At 38.2% G+C, this 14,108-nt stretch overlaps 1 protein-coding gene across 1 annotated transcript in view; it reads left to right on the top strand.

Annotated features, from left to right (window-relative positions):
- The window catches only part of LOC110447187 (uncharacterized protein KIAA1109-like), a 109,417-nt gene that overhangs the window by 24,730 nt on the left and 70,579 nt on the right, over window positions 1–14,108 (top strand). The window contains exons 20-30 of the mRNA XM_021492719.1: window positions 1,096–1,213; window positions 2,032–2,281; window positions 2,781–3,388; window positions 4,631–5,161; window positions 6,618–6,798; window positions 8,260–9,113; window positions 9,567–10,948; window positions 11,780–11,929; window positions 12,387–12,480; window positions 13,132–13,344; window positions 13,734–13,935. Coding sequence (XP_021348394.1) covers window positions 1,096–1,213; window positions 2,032–2,281; window positions 2,781–3,388; window positions 4,631–5,161; window positions 6,618–6,798; window positions 8,260–9,113; window positions 9,567–10,948; window positions 11,780–11,929; window positions 12,387–12,480; window positions 13,132–13,344; window positions 13,734–13,935 — 4,583 coding nt within the window. The remainder of the gene's footprint in view (window positions 1–1,095; window positions 1,214–2,031; window positions 2,282–2,780; window positions 3,389–4,630; window positions 5,162–6,617; window positions 6,799–8,259; window positions 9,114–9,566; window positions 10,949–11,779; window positions 11,930–12,386; window positions 12,481–13,131; window positions 13,345–13,733; window positions 13,936–14,108) is intronic.

Here is a 14,108-nt window from a genome sequence, read left to right on the forward strand (position 1 = left end):
AAGGTTGGAATAGCTCATTATGAAATTTCAGGGGTGAATGAGTTAAAAGTTTTGCATTATGTTTAAGGAGACGAGGAGATAAATATATTTTTTATAAAATCATGAAAAATGGATTGGGGTATTACAATCCAGAGAAAGCTAGCTTTTAACTGTTTACTTGAGTTTCTCTTGACACACTTACCATTGACACATTTCTAATGTGTGTAGCCATGTATAACTACTATCAAAGCTGTATAATGAGACCACCTTTTGGAAGTAGAAATATAGTCTTTTAACACAGGTGGTCTCTGAATGGGTTTGAGTGTATATATTGTTAGAAAAAACCTCAAATGATAGTAATTGTTTATTATTAAGGTTTCTTCTGTAGTTTGTGTAATTCTACACATACTTTGAACTCCACTGTGAGATACTAACTTCTGTGTCTAGCAGTATTCATCATACTTATACAGCACAATAATGATGTAATTTGCAGTCAATATTAGTATCTTGCACTAAGCCATCAAGTCTAGCAGGTATGTTTGAATGATAGCTGTAAAATACAACACTTTTGTATAAATGCATCAGCTGTTTGTTTACCATATTTGCTGTAATTAGTGCCAAGGGTGCTTGAAGAATTGGCTGGTGGGGGCACTTATAACAGAACATAGGTGGTATCAGTAGAGGTGAGATAACTGCTCATAACAGAACATAGGTGGTATCAGTAGAGGGGAGATAACTGCTTATAACAGAACATAGGTGATATCAGTAGAGGTGAGATAACTGCTTATAACAGAACATAGGTTGTATCAGTAGAGGGGAGATAACTGTCTTGACACATTCCCAGGGAGCATTTCATGTTGTTCTCTTTTTTCTTTTTCTAAAGCAGTGAGAAATAGATTATAAGACTGGAGTGTCTGATATAAAGTTGACATAGTACTGTATTTCGTTAAATGGAGAGGGACAGAATGGAAGGGTGTTTGGGAACGATAGCATTTATAATATCATTTCAATAAGTGGTTAAAAAACGAGTGAGGGGTCTTACAAGGAGAGGGTTGTTAATTACAGTGTGATGGACTATTGAGATCATATTGTGATGCCTTTCCTTGTTATTTACAGACCTTGAGGATATTACAGAGCTGAGGATGGAGAGTGCATCCATTACAACAGCTGTGGTCAAGATTAAGGGTTCTATGGATGTTTTGGTTACGCCCTTATTCCTTGAGTCATTCCAAAGGTAACCGTTAACTCAGTGGTCAAAGTTTACTCAGCGGTCAATTAGACATGTACTTTCAGCTGATATTGTGTCACTGTTTCAATGTCATGTGTCTGTTTCAGGAACAAAGTACTTTGATTTTCGTTTTTTATCAGATATTTTTCGTGGGGCCCTAATTTTGTGTTTTTTCAAAAAAAGAAATGAGTACCCTCTCATATGGAGAAATGCGTTATGGGTGGGGCAGTGGATAATAGACTCGTCTTTAACCAAGGCAACCAGAGTTTGACTCCCAGATTAGATTTGAAAAGGTATGGGGTCACCTGCCAGACTTCGTGGGTTTCCATGGGTACTCTGGTTTCCTCCAACTTTAAGACCTCCAACACGCTAACATCTGGGTCAACAACAGTGATACTTAAAGTTGTAATAACTTGTTTCATAATTGTTGTAAAAGAAATAAAGTTTATATTATATCAAATTGTAATTACTTCGTTGATCTATGAATTCGTGGAAGAAGATTACCCGCAAAATCAACAAAATTAAAATACCCACAAAAATTAGTGATTTCACAGGATGCCTTCCCCAAAAAAGCCATGCATGTGTGTGTTACCCATGTTAACTTTGCTATTAATGGGTCAACCATTGCTATTTTGATAACTGACCCATTGTCATCAATTACTGACATTAAGGGCAAGGAGGGGGTAATCAAGTCTTACAAACATTACTTTGTCAGTTATACTCAGAATAATTTCAATGTTCAAGTAACTTGTAGTCTAAATCTCTGGCTTTCAATCATAGTACTTACTCTATAACCTGGGACGACTTTTCATTTGATATTGTAGATATGTGGAAGCAGTGATCCCAACTCTGATGCTGCTCCATCCATCGTCGATCATCGACGGTTTACACACCCAGTGTCTAGATCGTCTCAAGCGCCAGAATCGACTTAAAAAGGGCGTGAGTATGGGAGAAATGGTTGCTGAGGGAGTCGACAACTCTGCTGGCACAGAAAGACAGTTCAGTACGGAATCACGTCTCCGCACCGGGGAGATGAAAACATCAAGTATACAGGCCCTCTTCACTCTCAATAAGGTAAGAAAACCACTAAAATGTTATAAAAGTTTCATTTCTGTGGAAATGAAAAAAATATGCATAAGCCATAATTTTCCACAAAGATTTGGTTCATAGAAAACAGTATGATTATAGTAAAACCTTCCAATCTGACACCTGTCCAATCTGACACTTTTTGAAACACAACATTTTGGTCAAAATTAGACAGGATGATGGAAGAAATTAGATTACAGTACCAAATGCCCTGGACTAGTAGATTGTATGCCGGGTCAATGAGAATACCACATTTGGTATAGAAATAAAGGTTGGTTTATTAAAATTTTGGAAAAACTCTTTGGGGGTTAGGACTAGAAAAATAAAAGAATGCACCCCTGAACACTTTGTTGGATTAGACAGGATGTTGTGATACACAGAGGTCAGATAAGACAAGTTTAAATTTACTATTTATATGCAGCCATGTATGATGGATCTTTTCTTCATCTATTCAGTAATAGCAAGTATTTCTGTTCTCTTTATACAGATCAACATCTGTCTGCTACAGGCCGGCATTGTCGAGGAACTCATATCATTCTCTGCCTTAGAGAATATCAATGAATTGACTTGTGTGTCGCTGTTAGCTGTGAGCATTGGTGATATTCGGTGCCAGCTTTTGTCCAACAGTCACTCTTACCGTAATCCACAAGATCCCAGCCCTCTCAACGTAACACCGGTGGCCAGTAACTCCCCTAAGAAGAAAAGCAAGAACCACAATTTTGCTCACAGTGAACAGGGTGATCCCGAAAATCAGGTGTCGGAGGTTTGTCGCGAGGAGGATGTGGCGACTCTTCACATCTCTCGTGTACATCTCCAACTGCAGCGTCTTCTGAAGGAAAGCAATTTCTCTAACGACATCCTGCTAACCATCATCCCCGAATACAAGTCTAAAGTTCATTTTACCTTCGACAAGGATTTTCCGTCAACTGGAGGTGCGTTCTCATTCACCTCGTCTCCACGGCGACGGAGAGATTCATCTTCAGGACATTCTCCCCGACCTCCAATGAGTCGCCAGGCCAGTCGTGATGTGGGAGGGAAGGGCGTCAGTCGACAGTCGAGTAGAGATAGTGATAGTCGGGGTTCAACACTGCCAAGGTATTTTTGTCATATTATGCTTTTGTTACACACAATTTAGTCATATTAATGATTTTTTTGTCAACATTATACGGAACCTCAAACTCAAGTGTGAAACTGAACATATGACAACTTGACCCTTTCAGCTAGAAATACTGTATACAGAGTAATTTTTGAGGCAGTGTTATTTTCATGTCTTTATCAAGAGGATCAACTGCAAATACAGCCATGCAACGAACATTTCCATTTCATGACATTTTTGTAAGATTTAGTTTAAGACAAACAGAAGTACAAAATATAATGCACAGTCCACTTTATTGACAAAAATTCTCACAAGTTAGAATTAATGTATACTGGGTAATGTTTGTTGTGGCTGAATTTTCGCCTTTTTTGCTCTCTGAAATGAGGCGAATTTATCATGACAGTGAATATACAGAGTTTACCCTATAGTAATTTGATGGGAAGGGCAAAACTTACTCAGGACGAAAATAGATTTTACCTTTGAAGAGTGAATATTTGACTGGGCAAAAGCTTTTCGGTAATCATAGTTTACTTTTAAAATGCTCACTGTTGATGCACATACAAGGAAAAGTTTTAACATTAAAAAAAGCCACAACAGTATTTCAACATGTTTAACAAAACACAGGATTACTATATATATAGGAATAAGGGCATACAAGTTTAAATGTTTCACAGTGTTTAAATGTGTGAAATGAGAAAAATAACCCTCCAATAATTTAAGTTTTATGTAGTAATTAATCTCTTTCATTAGATCAAAATAAGGAACTGAACCATGAACTAGTTTTCCTGATACTTTGTCATTATTTATGTTATCAATCGTATCCGCCTGACATTGTCGCTTAGCTAAAGTTATAAGGAAACATATTGTCTGAATACATGAATTTATCCAAAATAAATTAGATTTTGGGTTTTTTCAATTACAACATGTGCATTCTGGACAATAATAGGCTTGTAATTAAAAAAAAAATCTACACTTTGTCTGAATTAACATTCCATACTTTGTCTGAATTAACATTCCACACTTTGTCTGAATTAACATTCCACACTTTTATAAAACGTAGACATGCACTTCCACTTCTTTATACACTAAACATACTCTTATGTTTAATATTTGTCTGCCCAAGTAACTTGTGTTCATAATCTGCAACATTCAGATGAAGATGAGCAGTATTTCTTGTATGTCACCACCTTTAGTTGCGACAAGCTTTAGAACTTAACTGAATGCTTCTTCTGTTGTAACAGGTTGTTCAGACAGGCCAGCATTGACGAGTCGTCACAAGACACCACTTTCCAGCCCAAACTTTCACGAAGACAGTCTAGCAGAGATGGGCATAGTTCATCTAAATCTCATGGATTTGGTTTAATCATGTTTGAGTGTGGACTAGAAGAAGTCAATGCCACAGCTGTGCGTAGGCTTGGTTTCAAGGACGTGGCCGATTCAGAATTTTTTCACAAGATGGACAGGGTCTCTAAAAACCTTGAAGAAATTCAAACTTCAACTCGAATACATCTTGAAACCGAGATTGCACGCTCGCAACAACCGATGAAAGAGGAGTCAATACGAATTAAGATTGATGAAACCAAAGAGGCATCGTTACATTCCTGGGATTCGCGCGTCTCCATTCCCTCCAGTGACTCGTCCATTTCCCTGGATGCTAAGGTGGAACCTCTAGAGGGGGACTCGTCTGGAGGGGTTCTACACCTGAGCACGATCTGGTTCAACTTTGCTGCCCCTCCTCCTATTTCTATCAAGCGCAAGGTGGACTTCACAAGGTAAACACACTAGGTGAATTTGTTATCACAAAACTAATTTTAGTTTAGAACTGGTTTTTTAAACTTTCCATTTTTTAATGAAAACCAGTTTTTAATTAGTTTTAAACTGAAACTGGTTTTTCATTTGTTAAGGCAAACCAAAACCGGTTCATAAAACTGATCTAACTGCTCCCAGTTGTGATTTTGTAGTTGGTTTCTCAATCAATGATGGCATTGATAGAAAGATTGATGGTAGAATGTAGCGAATGCATAGGAATTTTTCAGACATCTCTTTTATAACAAAATGAATAAATTAATTGAATTATATGAATGTATTAAAGTTGACATATCGAAAAATCAATAAAATAAATCTTAAAATTTTGAAAATTTTCGATAATTAATTCAACAATAAAAAAATCATTCTTGAAATACCCAGCGAACTGTATTCGAGTAGTCTTTCTTCGAACACTGAATAAAATAGATGTGCAGAAACATGACGGCTACTTCCGGCAGGTGAAATTTGTTGAAAAATATTTGTTCTTATTTTTGAAAAAAATACAGTTTTATTTTGCTAGTTTTTGTTTCCTTTAGTAGATTGTACACATGTTGTTGTTGTTTTGATAGTCATTTCAACAGTTTTCTACCGATATGAGTATGTAATCGTGACTGCTCCTTAAGTGCATGGAAACCAATAACACGAGGATATCATCCGTGTCATTGTCATTATTGAGAATGATTTGAAGTATTAGTGCTGAACATATTTGTTATGAAGCCATTTTTGTGTTAAACCAGACATTTGTTTGAACTGTAGTAAAACCAAAACCAGTTTTGAAACCAAAGCCGAACCAGTTTCTTTTAGACTTCTATAAAATTTATTTAAAAATCTATTTAATTTTACAACACTGTTAAGAATTTTCGATATATCTTGAATTGATCTAAGATGTTAACTGGAAAACTGTATTTACATGAACTGTCAAATCTGTTTATGTGACCAGCTCCATCAAGACACCATCTGTATTTAGAGACCATTTTAAATGTTTCCTATTGTAATATTTTCATTATGAAAAGAGCCTGTATTAAGAGACCACCTATGTTTAGAGGCCACTTTTAATGTTCTCCATTGTAATGATTTGATTGTGGAAAGAGCCTTATTAAGAGGCCACTTTTTCGGCTTCCCGAGGGTGGTCATTTACAATACAAGCTTGACTGCAGGTCAATGCGAACATGTGAAAATAAGCCTGTATTAAGAGACCACCTGTGTTAGTAGATCACTATTTGGGTTTCCTGAGGGTGCTAATTTAATACAGGTTTTAATACATATCAATAAAAACATGTGAAAATAAGCCTGTATTAAGAGACCACCTGTGTTAAGAGACCACTTTTTGGGTTTCCTGAGGGTGGTAATTTAATACAGGTTTGACTGTATATATCATTAGGATGGAGTGGAGAGATTTGATGTACTTAAACCTTGTTATAGGATGGACTGGAATCTTCTGAGTAGTGCTACGCCAGCGATCAATGCTTGGCTGAACCCCCTGGACCGGTTAATGGTCTCTGTGCGATGTCTCATCCTGGCCCTCACCCACAGACAGAGCTCTGTGATGGCCTGTATCATGACTGACGCCCTGGAAGTGCCGGGAATACAACTCCCTCACAAGGTAGCCACCACATAAATGTGTTACTGTATTGTTTACTCTCATTGCACTGTCTTAAATGGTTTACTGTTTGGGTATTTTATGTATTATTGTTTATGTTCATTATCATATTTATCCTGCAAAAAGCCCAGGGAAGTAATCACATTATCTCCATCTCAAGGAAATAGCGTTTATATATATAGACATTTGTACTGAACTGCAATTGATTTGGACAGATACAAGATACAAGATACAAGATACAAGAATTTTTATTTAGAGTCGTGTTTGTAACAACGCAACTTTAGCTCAGAAGAGCTATTCTTACTACTTCTTATTCTTATGCCTGTTTACAGCTTATTCTTATGCCTGGTTACAGGCCTGTAACCAGGCCTGGGCTTACGGCTGGATAAATACGGTATAGATAATTTGTATAGGTGGGCTTACGGCTGGAAAAATACGGTATAGATAATTTGTTTAGGTGGGCTTAGGGCTGGATAAATATGGTCTAGATAATTTGTATAGGTGGGCTTACGGCTGGATAAATACGGTATAGATAATTTGTATAGGTGGGCTTACGGCTGGATAAATATGGTATAGATAATTTGTATAGGTGGGCTTATGGCTAGATAAATACGGTATAGATAATTTGTATAGGTTGGCTTACGGCTGGATAAATACGGTATAGGTAATTTGTATAGGTGGGCTTACGGCTGGATAAATACGGTATAGGTAATTTGTATAGGTGGGCTTACAGCTGGATAAATACGGTATAGATAATTTGTAAAGCACCCTTCATAATCGCAAGAAAATAACACTCAGGTGCTTATCATAACATAGGTGACAATGTTTATTTAGGGGAGCTTGAGAGCAGCTTCACTCAAGTGCATCTTACCCTAGGATCCCCTTTCAGAACCTACATTTGTAGAGGGTATGTGTGCTGGAGCTTGTATTAAGTGGATTGCTTGTTTTGGGTCAGTATTTTAGATGGCTCATTTATGGCAATTGAACACTACAGCACAGAAACTGTAATACCCAACCCAGCCCTATAATACTCTAGCACTTCATACATATGGAGTTGATCAACGAGGGTAAAGAGTCTTGCTCAAAGATACAACCACGTTCTTCTGTTTGTGGCATCCAAACTTATGTCGACCTAACAGTCAATCAGACCCTTATATTTTTTGTGCAAACAAGAAGATTACTGTATACCAGGAATTGTTTTGCTGCAGTTAAATTTTCTCCTTCTTTTCCCTCTGTAATGAAGGCAATTTACCATTACAGTTAATATAAGTAAACAGCATAATATACATAGTAATTAAATGTGAAAGGCGAAATTCACATGTGTTAAAAATTGATTTAATGGACGAAATATTTCCAAGTATATTTTAGTTGATTGGACAAAAAAGACTACTAAAAGAATATTTTTTCTTTGTTACAAGATTAAACAGAATCGATTTTTGTAAAAGGACATTTTGTTGTTTACAGAGTAAGTATGGGAAGATCACGTCTCTATCAAAGACATTCCAAGAGGACCCTTCCTGTCAGTTACTGACGTCCCTCAGGAAATATCTTCACAAAAAGGGCACTGTCCCGGTGGAGGCGGCCATTACCGCAGACACCCTTCCTCAGCTCATCACCATCCAGAAAGGAATCCTGGCTCTCACTCGACAGTGGAAGAATGTGTTGTACATGCCACAGTTATCGCAGCTAGACTTCAAGTCACGTAAAAGTGTAAACCCGTACAGAGTTACATTTGCCATGCCGATGGAAAGCATGGAGAATCTAACTGACGATGAAGAGTTCAGCAACATTGAAAATTTTGATGTTGTGGATGAGCGTACATCTTTGCTTCAAGCAGAAGGAGGTTCAGTTCACCATTCCATGTCTGTGCCGAGTTTGAGTGGACGTAGTGGACATTTGTTTAAGTACGGTGTCGGCAGTGGAGGAATCGGGCTTGGTCTTTCCGACAAAAATAATCCGGACACAGCAAGTAACATGTCCGGTACATCGTCCAAATACAAACGTCTGGTCACACAGGGAAAGTCTGGAGCAGATCAAGTGGAGTCTCCGGAGAGACGTGCACCAACACCCAATCAGAAACCAGGACCTTTAGCCCCGCCTCCAATCACAAGGAACGACAGTAACTACAGCTTCCATTCAGCAGCCACTAGTCTACACAGTCTAGACCAGCAGGAAATGACACCACCTCCGACTCCCGTCAAACCCGAGTTTATGAAACAGTCGATTTTGAAGCATAAGGTGGACAAGTTTGGAGATCTGTATCTATGGATGGCACGCCAGCAAGAACAATTCCATGGTCAGATATTGGAGGACGAGCGGTGAGTACGGACAGATATACTTGCTGACTTACTACTTTCTAAAAAAAACAAGGAAAATATCTTGTTTGAACATTTCACTTGTTTGACTGTATCTAATATAAGTTATCCAAAATTATTTTTGTGGTTTATCCTCTTTTTTTAAATTGTTATTTTCTCATTTAATTTCTAGATAAAATGTGCTGTATCTAGGAAAAAAATTAAGTTGAGATATGTATCATGTACATACTAGTACTGTATACCAGGACATTTCACTGCAGTTTCTTTGATCCTTTTTGACCCCCCTATAGGGTGAAATTATCATTACAGCAAACTTTAGTAAGCAACATAATATATATAGAATTTTAATCAGCGAATCTAGTATTTTCAGAAAATGGATTCTATTGCGAAAATCTGACTGGGCGAAAATGTTCAGATTTACCGTATGTATTAACGACAGTATGTTACCCCTTACAGGAGTTCTTACAAGAGACAGGATTCCTTGCTAGGAGCGTTTGGAAGTGGATGGAGTCAGGATGATAGCCGAATGGATTTGAACGATGAACAACTCACCATGGCCACCTCTATTATGCAGCTAGCAGATGCCCAGAGCCTTTTCAAACCGTTCTTACAGAGCATCGGTCTACATGTCGAGGGTGTAAGGCCATCCGCCATGATGAAGAAATTCGGAGGTAGTCTGTCTCTGCAGGGTAAACTAGACTTTCTGAAAATACAAATAGCCGAGTCAGACAGGAAGAGTACAAAGGGGAAAGGAAAAAGCCGTAAACACCCTAAGTGGAATATCAGTTCCGACACGCCAGCTTTTCTATGTGAGGACTTTTCCGCTAACATATCAATGAATGACGTTGTTGACTTTGAATTGAAAGAATCGGGTGAAACGGCAGACCGGTCCAAGGGTGCGTGTGGTATGCCTCTTAATTTTGCAATGCATAAATTGGAGGCAAAGCCTACGACTCTGCAAGTGAATTTTATGATGAACATTCAGGCAGTTACTCAGTACGTTGATATGCCCCTGTTGAGACTTATCCATCAGTTTGTGACAATGGCGGAGAATGTGAACGACACTCGGCACGAGCTGAAGCAGAGTCATTCAGACCTGGAGTGGATCAAAACTCATCGGAAACAGGACTCGAAGGACTCCACATCCAGTGCAGACACACAGCAGTCCGATGCCTCACATCAGAGTGGTGGTTTGTCCCCCCCTTCTGGAGAGATGCCACGTACCCCAAGCTGGAAGAGCGGACATGAACACGAAGTACCACATCATCATCACCATCATCATGGTATGACGCCACAGTACCCTCACCAGAAATCTGGCTCGCTGTTGCCCAAGTCGTTTAAACTGCCGTTTGATTATAAACGACCTGACAAATTACCGATGAAGCGTCCGCCACTGTTAACAAAAGGACTTGGAACAATTCCAAGAGGTGGGGCTAAATCTAGTGACATCACCACTCCTCCCCAGTCCCTCAACCTGTCCGACTCAGTCACCATCGAATTAGATGACACATCTTCCCCGACCCTAGCGGAGAAAACAATTGTGGATGAAATCAAAGAAAGCACCCCAAAATGTTGGAGAACTTTATACCATCTTCTTGAACTTTACTCCACCATGCCAGAGACGAAAACTGTCGGACGCAAGCCATCATTCAAACTTCCAGTCATTGAAGAGGAACCCGGAGAGGGCCGACATGACCAACCTGTGACCTCTGGGTCACAGCGCCAGCCCAAGAAACCGACACGGACCTCTGGTCAAAAAGTGGTGGATGCTGAGGAGGGAAACCTAGGGAAGAAGAATATTGCTTATTCATCATTCAAGAGTACTAGCTTCAGACAGAGTGAGTGGATATCAGTTTTACATCACTACAAAACTTTTCAATCATGTAAAGTACTGTGATGGATTTTGTTTTTACATATGAAAACTGTTGCTGATGATAAGTTCTTCTTGACTAGATAATCAGTGAATTGTTGCTCACCTGCCTAAAGAAGGGTGGGTCTGAATATGGGAAATAGAGGTAAACCTTTACAATCCTTCTACCATAGGGATAAAGGGTCTTCATCCCAATTTAGTCTGGAGAATCCTTGGGCCAAGGACAATCAATATTGTATAAACAGTGGGTGTAGCCCCCAGGGCAGAAGAGCGGGGCCTAATAGGGGAAATAGAGGTAAAACTTTGAAATCCTTCTTCTACCATAGGGATTACAGGTTTTTTTTCTCTCCAATTTTTGTTCCATCAAGTTGTCAGTAGTGCCTGTTACTATTAGGGTGTATTCCTTAAAACAAGATGGTCACCAGGCCGCTATTTTGGATTTTGACATTTGAAGTTCGCTATATCCCCAGAAATACCGGATGGATCTTTCTGAAATTTCATATGTACAAACATATCCAGGTGAGCAATACAGGCTTTCTTGGTCTCTTGTTTCAACATAATATGGGTCTGTTATAAAGCCCCTTCCCCTGAATAATTTCTGCTGTATTTCCCTCAAAATCGGCGGTAAAACACTTTGTTTCCCCAAAATCATGGTATTTCCAAAAGTCACAAGGGAAATGCCTCTGTAAAAAAGAGGGGAAAAAAATCACTTAATAAGTAATGTAACTTTATCAGGGTTGTGGCACCTTATGATCAATACTAGAAACACTATTTAATGATAAAATGTTTGTTTTTGCAGGTGTCTATGTGGGTGAGAGTATCCCCCTGGTAGTGTTTGGTATCGCCAAGGTGGAAAAGGTCAAAATCATGGCCGTGCTCAGTGGACTGAAGCTGGAGTCCGAACTCAAGAATGTGCATGCTAGCGGAACCTACAGGGAAAAGGTCAAAGGTCAGACTCTTTGTTTGTCTTGAAATGATGAAAAAAAATCATAGATTATTTCCTTAATGATAAATCTTACTGATATCATAAGAGGAATTTGATATTTAAAGTAAAGGAATTTAACAAGAAGGTTGTGGCAGCATTATTTCATGTTGTAGATCCTTTTTACCTGCTGTGGTTGGAGCATCATATTTCCAAACTTCATTCTTTAAAAGCAGATAATAGTATATGTATGCTTGTAGTCTAAGGATGATGTATAGAGGGATTAGAGTGTCGGGTAGGTAACAATAAGGGTGCCTTTGATTGCAATACTTTGCCTTGTATTTATTATGAAATTTAGCTGAAGAATCAAAGAATCAAAACGAATTTTTCATATATACAATAGTCAACTTTGTATAATGAGAAAAAGTAGATAAAATAATTAATTTGGTTGATGTATATTAACACCAAAATTTTACATTTCAAGGATTCCTACACAGAAAATCATCTGAGTCGTCTGTGACGGCACACATCGGGCACACAATGATGAAACTAGTTGAAGGCTTACCTCCTGAGATCAAGTAAGACCGATTAGAGATAATTTTTACTTCTGTTCATGATTGTGGGGAATAGGCGAGTGTAGCGTTTTTGTTCTGTACATCTGACTTCAGAAAATTAATCAGGAAACTGGGATGTACAATTTCACTGTAGCCCAGGGCCAGTAAATCATATGTAAAACACATTTTTAGTCAAGCTTTAGACTGTATTTGGATTACACAGTCTCCAAATTTGCAGGAACTACAATGTACTATTTTTAGGAATATGATAGTTTTCCAAATATTTGGGAATATAGAAGGCAAACTATTGATCATAAGTAAAAAAAAATACCATGCACATGATAAGGATTAGGTGAAGATTAAAAAGAAAATTTAAATACTGAAATTTATTTTGAACAATTTGCTAAATTTTTGAATAAATATAGAAAGGTGAGTTTTTAGAAATTCTGTGTGAATAGAAAAATAAGTAATGGACATTGTGAAAGTGGAAAGTCTTGCTTGTGGCAATGTTCATGTGGGAGAATTTAAACTGATTGCTATGTGGATAATTGGCATTATCAAGGCGAGAGTAAAATTGCTGCAGATATTCCCGCTATGCAATATATATTTGTTATATTTTAGTTTGTAGTAGCTTTTGAAATGCATTACCTGTTATTGGTGTAAAAATAATTTCAGGACGGTTGTGACAGTTAAGATTGACAAGTCACAGGCACTATATACCACCATTATGAGGCGAGGTAAGGACCATAACTCTGCCATGGTGTCTGTCGGAGTGATTGACGTCAACATTCCGCAGCATCCTATTGTACTTCATGACATGATGACGAGGAGCTCACGTCAGATCACCTCAACCCTACAGGAGTTCAGGAGGCCCTTCAACAGAACAAGGTATACATTATTTTATGCCCTTTAACAGCATGATGTAAACTATTTTGGCCTATAAAAAGCAGAATATTGAATATTTTAACAGTTTTTACAATAAAACTTAAAAAAAAAAAAAGGAACTGAGAATTTTAGTAAAGGAAAATCTGTAAAATTGATAAGAAGTTCTTACAGAACAGAGGTTTGGTTCCAAGTTTGACATCTTAATGTTAATCAAATGTAGATAACAATAGACATAGTGTCTATAAATAAGTTATAATAATGATATTACACAAATCATGACAGTTAATTAGCTATAGGCATGACAGTTAATAAGCTATAGGCATGACAGTTAATTAGCTATAAACTGTAAACAGCTTCCACGTTTTAATACATTGTACATGTTTATGTTATAGTCGAACCCTGGAAACCCACCCAGAGTTAGATAGTGCCGAAACTGGAAAAGGGGAGACAACTCCCCAACAAGCTCAGAAGACGGTCAAGAGGAAGGAGAAAGCTCAGAGGAAGCCTAGCTTCTTACACCTCCACTTCAAGGCTGTGTTACAGGGGCTTGTCACGGGGGCCTCCCTCCTGCCCTCCCTCAAAGCTCAGCACAAGGTATAGCGCTATATGTGTTGAAATTTATACCTTCTCATACCCTCTCTATCGATCTCATTAAGCTCAGAATAGTGTATTAACACCCCCCCCTCCCAAGCACCACCACCACCACAAACAACAGAAAAATAGAGAATCTTTTTCCCTGAAACAAGGGCAATACATTTATATTGCTT

This window comes from Mizuhopecten yessoensis, unplaced genomic scaffold (assembly GCF_002113885.1).
Source record: "Mizuhopecten yessoensis strain PY_sf001 unplaced genomic scaffold, ASM211388v2 scaffold3229, whole genome shotgun sequence".
In the NCBI taxonomy this organism is placed as follows: domain Eukaryota; kingdom Metazoa; phylum Mollusca; class Bivalvia; order Pectinida; family Pectinidae; genus Mizuhopecten; species Mizuhopecten yessoensis.